At 35.6% G+C, this 10,853-nt stretch overlaps 1 protein-coding gene across 1 annotated transcript in view; it reads left to right on the plus strand.

Annotated features, from left to right (window-relative positions):
* IFT74 (intraflagellar transport 74) overlaps positions 1 to 10,502 on the plus strand; it is a 35,721-nt gene extending 25,219 nt beyond the window's left edge. Inside the window, exons 12-17 of the mRNA XM_084278172.1 lie at positions 397 to 494; positions 1,439 to 1,565; positions 5,251 to 5,414; positions 6,044 to 6,169; positions 8,500 to 8,560; positions 10,300 to 10,502. Of these exons, the coding sequence (XP_084134298.1) occupies positions 397 to 494; positions 1,439 to 1,565; positions 5,251 to 5,414; positions 6,044 to 6,169; positions 8,500 to 8,560; positions 10,300 to 10,415 (692 nt within the window). The 3' untranslated portion in view covers positions 10,416 to 10,502. The remainder of the gene's footprint in view (positions 1 to 396; positions 495 to 1,438; positions 1,566 to 5,250; positions 5,415 to 6,043; positions 6,170 to 8,499; positions 8,561 to 10,299) is intronic.
* Positions 10,503 to 10,853: the final 351 nt, after the last annotated feature.

Below are 10,853 nucleotides of genomic sequence, written 5' to 3' on the forward strand. Positions count from 1 at the left end.
TTATCCTGTATTTAGTAGCCCATTTTTAGAACAGAAGAATGAGCAGCTGCTGGGACAAACATTCAGAAAGGTGTCTGAAATTATGATGATGAAAATAATTCCCCATTAGGTGAGGGGATCCTCACCTAAAAACTGTCTAAGGTGGTGATCTCATGTCACTGATCAGTCCAGTATGTTTCTCTGGAGTTGTCCTCTTCTGCATTCCTACCCATAAGTTGAAGTTTCAAGGACTCTACCACCTGTCTCTTAGAGGGTATTAAGCTCTTGAGCTATTAAAGGGACTTTTCTGAAATAATAGTTTATCCATTGAATACAAAATTTTGATTGTAAACAACATGGGCTTGTACTGTGCCTATGCAAATACTGGCCTTCTTTTTCATGTTTATTGATGTCTAGATTTTTTGGAGACTTTTGAAGAGGTGAAGAGTCAGGAATTGGAACGAAAGGCCCAAATAGAAGCCAACATAGTTGCACTCCTGGAGCACTCAAGCAGGGTAAGTGCATTTCCCTCATCCAGTTGCAAGGGAGGAATTTAGAAGCACAGAACACAAGAAATTGATAAAGAAGCATCATTAATTTTATGTATTACTGAGTCAGTGTCTTTATAGGAATCTCTTAAAAGGATTAAATATTAAACCATGTACTGGTGTAATTAAAAAAAAAAATGTTTAATTTCTTTTTATTTCTGGGGAGTTTTGAATATTAGATGGTAGTTGTGACCAGAATAAAAGATATATTTTCATAATTGCTCTAAGTTTTCTTTGATGCTATAATAAACATTACTCCATGATAAACATTTCAGATTACTGCAAAGAAAGCTACTGCAATATTTTGCTTACCTAATGTCTGCATATCTCAGTTCCTGGGTCTTTTGTTAGTGGTGTTAAGTAAATGACAGGATCTCAATCATGTCTCTGATCTACTAGAATTATGTCTGGAATACCCTGCAGTGTAATAGTTAATTTAAACACTTCAGGAATAGTTCCTACTATTTGCAGTCTGCCACTTTTTTGCACTTTAAAAGCATTTTTTCTTTTAACATTTATAATTCCCATGGGGGGGGGGGGGTTCTTACGGAAATCTTTCAGCTGAGTAATACTTGGAGTATATCATCACTTCAGTATCTTCTGACTCTTCCAGTATGGCATACCAGAGGTAGGCAATGACACCTACTGTAGAAGAGATTGAAAAGGCAACACATACTTCCTGCATTTTTGTTTCATTTTCACTGGCCTGTCAGTATATCTTTTATCACAAGTTGGCAGAACAAAAATCACGTTTAAATCGCTTCAGATTATTTCCAGTATTTCCAGTCTTTGTATGAGAAAAACCAAATAATAGAGAATGTACAAGGCCTGGAGAGTTTTTACTTGTCCATTTACCATTTGTTGTTTCAAAGATACAGCATGTTCTCATTTTTGTCATTGGTAACACACAGAATGTGAACCATATGAAACAAATTTCATCTGTTACCAATCAAGAGCTGAAGATTATGCAGGAAGACCTCACTTTCAAATCAAATGAAATGCAGAAATCACAGAGCACTGCTAAGAATCTGCTTACAGGTGAGATCAGCAATGTGTTTTCAAAGAAATTCATTTTTAAAAAAATCCTGACATGAGAAGGTAACAATATGTACAAGATCCACAATCTTCACATAATAAATTACAAACACAGTGGCAAGTTGACAGATAGAGACTCGTGTGGCAAGCAAGTTGTCTATGTTCCTCAGGAGAATTTCACTTACTGTTATCAGCAAATGATCAGCCACTTTGCAGAGATACATGTTAAACAGATGCATTGTAATACAAAGTTCTTGATCTAAAAGTTTGACTTTACTAATACCTCAAAGTAAACATTTTTCACAATATCAAAATAGTTTTTAATACATTGAAATAGAGACTTCCACAGTTATCTAATGATGTGTTATTTGTAAATGTAGTTCTTACTATCACTTACAGTTTGTGCTTTTCTAAAGCACCATGTACTATGGAAGAATAACTGGAGAACAACTGGTAACAACAGATCGAAATTCTCAAGCTTTGATTCTGCAAAATGAATATTAACTTTTACTCATTTTGGACATATTCAAACACAATTAAGTGCAAGAATCTTCAGGATCCTGCCTGTAATATGAAGAGCAGACAGTTTTTTTCTTTCATTTCTATAACAAGTATCTATTTAGTTCTTTATTTGAACTGTTTATAGTGGAATTGTTCTCATAATTCTAAACCTTTGCCAATATCATTATTGGTTCAGCAAGCCTTTCCTTGTTTGTTTGGCTGAAAGGAAGGGGCAGGAATTAAGAACCATAAATCATTTTCTTAGAAGGGTATTAAGTGCTGCACTTGGTAGTAATTTTCAAAATAGGAGCCTGTGTCATAACTTCAAAGCAGTTATATGCAAGTAAGTTGTTATTCACAGAACATTACAGAAATTGATTGTTCTGTTGTGTGGCTGAACATGTAGGGTTTGCTTGTCTGCAAAACGTTTGCAGCCCTAGCATAGTTCTAAAAGCTGGACCATACATTACAAGTTCAAATAAAACTTTTTGTTCTTTTGTTTAAGCACCAATTCTTATTCCTTTACAATATAAGGATGTTCTGGAAGCACATAACACTAGAGAGCCTTTCAAAGACATATTTCTTTATTTGCAAGGGGAGAAAAGGAAGTTACAGCACATAATTTTCAACAGATCATTTAGATGTTTCATAAGTGAATTTTTGGCAGCAACAAGTCACAAATATTCTAATAAACAGCTTAAGGTTCTTTCAAAAGTACAATGAGTGCTCAGTTTGCACAGTTGAAATTCTTCCTAACCCTTGAAGTATAGCACAGTCATCTTCAGGATTTTTTTGTTGTGATTAAAGTCTGGATTTTCCACGTTACGTTCCCTCAACAAAGATACAAAAAGTCCACCAGCCAAACCCTTAAAAAAAAAGAAAAAAAGAAAAAGAAAAAAGAAAAGGAAACCATGAAGAGTAAACAAAAGTGCTGATGGCATAGTTTCCCAAAAACATTTCCCTGGGTCACTGTAGTTTCGTCTGAGAGTTTGCTACTGTGTACACACTGCCTGCTAGACACTGCAACTTCATGGCCTATCAGAAGGAACTGGGCTGCATCCTCTTCCTGTCTCGTCCCCTAGAGATGTTTTGAGGTTTTTACTTTTGAGTTTTTTTCATTGAGGCTGTTGGTGGATAAGGATAAAATTCACCCTTTCTAGTTTCTTCCATTTTCTCCAGAAATTATAAATGGTTAGAGATTAGGCCATTGCTGTCTCACCATAGTTTTTATCAGTATATATACAGAACAGCCTGAAAATCCTTTCTAGCTTTTTATCATTTATGTTGTTTATTAGTCTTTGCATGTAAAATAAATCCCAATTAGTTGACTATGTATTATTTTAAAATTAAAAAATATAAATATTAGAACAACCATATAAAAAGCAAAAATGCTGTGATTAGGCCTAAATAAAGCCTTAAGAAAATCTAAAGTGGTTTTCACCTATTTGTCTCCAATTTGAACTTTTTTTTCTTTTTATTAACTGGCCTTAATGTAAAAGTCTTGATTTGTTGAGGTCCTTAAGTCTGTCATTAAACCACAGTGCTATAGAACAGGAGAAGTAGAGCTTTGGTCTGTTCAATTGTGTTTTGGGATCTGAGATTGACCAATACCAGGAACATTGATGTGAAACTATGGGCAGTTATGAAATATTCTAGACACAGGGAAAGAGTTTTCACAAGCCCTTTAGGGTGGAAGGCTGCATAAACAATGAATCACAGACATGCAATGCTGTTCCAAATCTTTTACTTTTAAAGCCATCATTTTACAGACATAGAAAATGTTCTTATTTCTATAAATGTTCTTTGCACACACAGGACCCTTTCCATCTTACCTTATGGAAGTGTGTTCATTACCATAATTACATACAAAAAGGTTAGCTTGTCTTTTTTTTTTTTAATTTGAAGTTCCTAAAGAAATGTTAATTACAGCAAATATTTCTCTAGAAACTTAATATATAGCATAAATACACAAGAGGAGAGATGAATACCAAAATCATGCTATAACAGGGTTTTCATCAGGTGAGATTTTCTCAAGTAATTCCAAGGAAACCCTACCCACAGCTTTTGGAAAGGTGAACTCTCCCTCTGTCACAGATGCACATCCATTCCCCTCTGCCATAAAGATCTCTACTGCCTTGGCTAAGTTGGGGGAAAATTTTCCTCCCCTTTTTCCTGGTAATCATCACAAATGTGAGTTTGTTAACAACAGATGCAGTCTATGCCAAGAGAATTTTCTTTGTCTGCTGTCTCAGCCCTCCCAATAGCCCATTTTGTTGATATTTTAGAATGTATAGAAACCCCCTGCATTATTTCTAGTATTCTTGTGAGTTAGACACAGCTCTGAAATTTTATATAGGCATGTGTTTCAATGTTCAGGAACATGAAGAAAGGACAAGGGCAAGGAAGCAGGTCAGAAAACCATCCTTAAGTCACATCTAGTCCTTCCACACTCAATGTGGATGACATCCTCAAACCCGAATAAAAGTATATTTTTGATTTTGTGAATCTTTATTGTGTCCTCTCTTGAGCATCTCATGTTTGAACGATTTCAGCCTTTATATGACTCTTTATGCAAGAATCCATCAATGCTTCTAACTTCTTAATTACGTCTATCTATGTTGTCTCTTTTTAATGGTTTGTCAGAGTTAATTACTGTATATTGTAGCACATACTTAATTTGTAAGCTGTGACAGTTCTTACTGTGTGGTAATACAGAAGTGTTTTCTTGTACAGAGTGAATGTTTAAGGCAGATTTGAGTATTTACTCTCATAAAACTGAGTCTTGCCATATATAGACAACATAAAAACAATTTGATGTTAAAAAAAGAACAATTTTTTTTTGTTTTAATTATTTACTTTTGTGAGATATCTCCACTGCTTTGAGACTTGAAATTGATTGATGCTATAAACAACTTAAGCAACAGGAATACTATGGTGTGATATAGCAAATCACTGTGTATTCATTGCTCACAGAGTATAATTCAGTATTGTAATATATGAGTCTGACATACAGGATAGCTGTGAAAGTCAATTTCTTTTTCTTTACTAACATTCCAATGAATATCAAACTTAGAGATATGCAAGAGCTTTTTTATTGCTTAAGTATAGTATTAGCCTTTGCGTACTGGGCATTTTATTATGAAATAAAATGTACTGTTAATTAGAGGTTGTGTATCTGGTGATCTAGAAAGTCAGAAACTTCAGATGGACCTACAGAAGATGGAACTCTTAGAGGGCAAGATGGTTGATGAACTGGCTTCTCTTAAAGACAAAATTGAACAAACTAAAGTGGAGTTGGAGGTCTATAGTAATTTGCCAGCCCTGAAAGCATCAGGAGAAGAGAAGAAAAAGGTAATGAGAGGAATGGAACTTGTCTTATAAAGAGTTTGTGTGGTTTTGAGTACTTAGTGGAGTGGAATCCAGGTCTATGACTGGGAGTCCTGACTGATAGCTGAAAACTGGGTTTGCACAGCAGTGAGAATGAATGCAAATGCCTCTCTGCTTATATGTGTGTGACCTGTAGGTGCATGTAGTACATGTAATGGGCTGTCAGTTGAATAGCTATCAATAACTTCCACAAAAGTTCCCTCTTTTTTTTTTTAGTAATTCCTGTGAAATTTTCCACTGTAATGTATGAATTTAAGTTTGAATGTAGCAATCTAAACAAATCAAACCAAGAAAACTCCATCTCGCATCTATTTGCTCTGTGGCAAACTCCACCTACAAATTCTTAACATCAGCATTCCCACTTGGGCTGATACAGTGAGGTCCAAGCCTACAACTTGGTCGTAACCACTGAATATGATCTTTAGGATAGAGCATGCATTGCTAGAGAATAGCCTTATGAGTTCTTTATGCATATGATCTTGTTCTGAAAGGAAGAAAAAGCATCTTGAAAGCTGAAATAAAGTGAGTTGTCTGTAGTCCACACCAAATTAACTTATCTATTAATTGGTTTGTATTGTGTTTTTTCCAACTAGAAACTCCAGGATGACAAAGAAAAATTAAAAAAACGTAGCCATGCTTTCAAGAAAATAATGGAACAATTGAATACAGAGTATGAGACAGTAATGACAGAGCTGCAAGAGAATGAGACACATTCTCAGGTATAACTCGAGCTACATACTTTCTCTTCAGTCATTTCTGTCGCAGTTTTGGTTTTCTCATATACAAGAGATGATAGTTTATACCTTCTCAGGGGGTTTTCAAAGTTCTGTGTTGTAAATTCATCATCATCATATTTTCTGATTTTTTTAGATTTCAGATTTACTAGTCAGAGGTCTTTCTGAGATTAAAAATTGTGTGAATCCTGTACGAAAGTGTGCTGCTGTTACTCAGAACTCCCCCTTTTGCCCTTCCTTTGCTTGAGAAGTTTTGGGAACCAACTTAGAAAGAAACTACAGAGATGGAAAAAAAGTCACTACTCATTAGATAAGACCCCTTTTACTTTCAAGGTTATGCTAGTAAGTTTTTTCTTTCAACCTGTACTATTAATGCAATTTCACTTTTTCCAGTCCTCCTGCTCCTTGAAGACCACTGAAGTTTTAGGGTTTGTTCAGACTTCTTTAAACCCAAGGAACTTTATTATATGGATATATTTATATTTACATTTCAAAAGTGAATCAGGAAATAAGATGGTTATAAACTCTTGAGCAGCTTTGATTCATCCGTTATAAACACTTACAGATTGCTGTCATTTTGACCACAGAACTTTACTGGCACGCAGATTTAATGCACAGAAGGAAAAATAGCTAAATTCAAAGTAATCTGAAAAATTAGAAACTTATTTTCTCTGCTTTCCACTGATTTTTTTTTCCATGTTGTTGAGATCCGTGTCCTTTAGAACTGCTACTTTTTTCTAATTCAGTTAAAAGCTGAAGGTGATATTTGTACATGTTTAAGTTAACTTTATTCTGGAGATTTATGGAGCAGATGAAGGGGCATAGCTCTAAATGATAAGATAGCTGTATACAATTATAGCATATGGTCATGGTGGGATAACTCTAGGGTGATGATATAAATCCCCAAAGCAACATACCAAAGTCTGTGAGACTTCAGATATTGTATATTTTTTATGGCAGGATCAGATTCTTACTCCTAGAGATTATGTAAATCAGAAATGGATACCCAGACAGTGTTAAGATACTTGCATAATAATGCTAAAAGTTTTATATAACATAGTAGTTGTACAGTGTTTCTTCAGTTCATTAGCTGTGGCCATTCTGTTTCAATGTGTACAAAAAAGATTTGTTTCTTTGCTTTTTATGTCATGACTCTAAATGTCACAAGAGGTGAATCTCAAAATAGCTGGTTAGTTGACATGCAGCTTGAGGTACAAATAGCGCTTACTTATCATGAGGGTTTGGGTGATTTTGCAAACAGTCAACCATATGAGTTGTGCCCTTCAAGGGGTTACTATAAGAACACACTCAATATTTCCTTTGGTGTGTATATCAGTCAGTATTTTGAACCTAGACTCCTTTACCAGCTGTACTGCATGCAGTAACATCCACGGAGGGGCAGTGAAAATTATAATTGGTCAAAAACACCGTATCTTGGAAGTAAATGACTGACGTTTTTGCTGTGCACTACTGCAGTAGATAACTGATCCTTCACTCTAAGATTTGAGTAGCATAGCAACTGTTTTCATATCTTCTAGCTTAAGAATGAGCTTTTGAGTAAAGCGCTGCTCTATATTGCCGATTTCCACAGAAGTCTAGTCTCAGAGTGATTTTCAGTTTTCACATTTAAAAATAACATCTGCATATCTTGAAATGCAGAACAGTAGCATCAAAAAAACAAATATTATAAAATTGTATTGTAAGGAAGCAGCCATCGATATAATGTCCACATTAGTTTCCTGTTGATGCTGAAAGTATTGAAGAAGTGCCAGCACTTAACCCACACTCCTACAATCTTCTCGCTGCAGCTCTGTTCTTATCACAGCTTCTGGCATCAGACAGGAAACTGAACTATGGAAGTAAGGAAGTTTCTCCTGTATAGCTCAAAGTCCAAGACAGTGTCAGGAAATGTTGTATCTTTGGTGATTTTAGATCTCTGATTTTGAGAAGAGATCATTTACATGATATGAATTATAATGAGAATTAGCGTCTCCTTGCAGTGTTCACCTTTTTTACTTCTGGCTTGCTTGCACATTTACCTGCATGACAAGTCTTAAATTCCATCTACCATTGCAGTTGCATGTGGTGCTTTTATATAAATATATGTAAGAAGTGCTAAGTTATGTACAGGTTAATTGTTGGCAGCTTTAAAAGCAGTTTTGCCATCGTTTGTCATTTCTGTGGGGATTTGTGAAATAACTGATCTCATCAAATGATAGACTAGAAAGTATCAATACAACATTTTTGAGAGATTCTTTGTATAAGTACACGTGGAATAACTGTGCTCTAAATTTCTACTCTTTTTATGTTTTCAGCTAACAAATTTGGAGAGGAAGTGGCAGCACCATGAGCAAAATAACTTTATGATGAAGGAATGTATCCTTTTCTTTAAGAAATATTGTGAAATTCACACACTGTATTAATTGAGGAAGAAGTCTGTTTCCTCCAGCAGCATAAGACAGGACAGAATGGGGAGCAGGAGACAGGGGAGGAGGGGAAAGGCTATGCTTTACAAATGTCTGGTTAGCTGATAGTTATCATATATAGCAAAATTTGCATGTCTTGTCCAAAACAATTTTACGGGGTCCTAAAGCATAAGATTTGTCTTGCAGTCTGGAGTTTTTCCTGTTGGGTCAGTTTTGCCATTAGGTTTGGTGTGAAGGTCCTCTTCACTTCTGTTCAGCCTTCTCTGAAATTATCCAGCATTGTTTGAAAATCTGTATAATGTGGTGACTTTGCTTGGTATTTTGCAGTTTTAAAACACCATAAATATAAATGATGAAAAGTTCAGAGCAGATTGTATGCATTTAATGTATTTCTTATCAAATGAAAGAGGAATGCATATTAGAGGGCAAAAATCAGATGAATGTGGTAAGATGTGACAAGGAGATGCTTTAGCTGCAAAAATAGGTTGGGATTGGAGTATTGTATCACTCTCATTATTTGATGCTACTTAAAGAGTTACATTCCAGTAATTGTGTAAGACCTTCCAAAACATCAGCAAAAGTCTTATGTGCTGCGAGTGACTTTCATAAGGTAGGTTTTGAGATTAGCAAAAGCACTGAGGGTTTCGGACTTTTTTACATTAGAATTGATGGTGGTTCTTATCTTGCATTATTCCCCACAGTTATGGTGGAGATCTGAGTAGGGCATACTTGCACTTTTATATTCTAGGGAGTTTGAATTCATTGCAATAAATTAACTTCTTTAAAATTATTTAGGAAAAAAAAAAAAAGATGCACAGTCACTGTCATGTGGTTCATATGATTGTAGTACAAATGTAATTGGCAAAAACAACAGCAAAACTAGGTGTATCACCCAGTGCTGTGGGTTTGACAATGATCTTTGCTACATGTCCCAGAAAATGGTTTCAGGCGATACTGTAATAGCCTAGACATTGGGGGGAAAAGATATATATAGGATCTACATATAACGTTATCTTTTTTCATATACCAAATGTCCCACTTAAGTGCTGTAATCCTTAGAAGAAAATCTTGTCATGTAGTTGGAGCCACCTCCTCTACAAGGAAGGCTGTATAAGGTAAGTTTATTAAGGCAAGAAAGTTAGATCATATTCTTTCCAATGGGAGAAGAAGTCTAAAACCAACCGTGAGAAAAAGTTGATCAGGATATTAAAAGCCCCTTGAAACTTGCTACAGTGTATTACCTATTGAAGTGCAGACCCTTTATACAGAGTATGTCAACTTGGGCTAGTGGAGATGGAGGTTCTGCTTTCTTGGACGGGGGCTTCTATAGCTGAGCTCTGAGCACTGAGTGTATGGCTGTAAATAGCTGAGTACCCTGAAATGGTTTTGTTTGCACTGTAACAATGAGCAGTCTTCCACAAGGGACTTGTTGCATGCATATATATATATATATATATGAAAACAAAATTGGCTGAGGCATGTAAGCTCTTTTTTGTTTAACCGTGCTTGGCGTGAGATGGCAGCTGGCAAATCGTGCAAATCTTTTAGACCCTATTTGAGGTTTTTTCCATTATTTGCAGGCCTTGACAGTTTTCACAGAAGGAAACTTGCTGTATTGTGACTCCCTTATGATTTCCAATTATGCTAATATTTATTCTGGCAGTTTTTTTCCTTAATTCTTTTAATCAGTCATAGCAACAAAAACTCAGGAGAGTGACTACCAGCCAATAATGAAGAACGTGAGAAAGCTGGTCACAGAGTACAACAAAGCTCTCATAGAAGCTTTACAGAACACCAAGAACTGAACCCAGGCACTTCCTTCCTCTCCCAATGGACCAACAATGAAAGATGTGCACGGGCAGCATGGAAAGCTGGACTACTGAGCTCATTTGCTCACCACTACAGTGACTGATGTTCTTGAAAGTGTTTTTCCAGTTTTTCAGAAGTCACAGGGTTTAATAGCATCACTGCTTTTGCAATATTCAAACGTTTTAGAAAGAAAAGTTCTGAATTTTAGAAACTTGTAGACATACGAAGGAATCAGCGTAAAAACATGAGAACGTTTTTCTGAGGGCTGTTGCTGGATCATCTCAAATGTGAAACTTCAATCTGCTACACACAGTTAATCGATAATGGTCTTGTAGTCCTGTTACCACCAAACAGAATAGGAATTTTCCCTTAATAAGGACTGCCTGACAGATTCTTTTTTTGCATTATCCTAAATAAAGTGTATAATAAGTGGT

The sequence above is a fragment of the Gallinula chloropus genome (assembly GCF_964237585.1).
Source record: "Gallinula chloropus genome assembly, chromosome: Z".
NCBI classification, from domain to species: Eukaryota; Metazoa; Chordata; class Aves; order Gruiformes; family Rallidae; genus Gallinula; species Gallinula chloropus.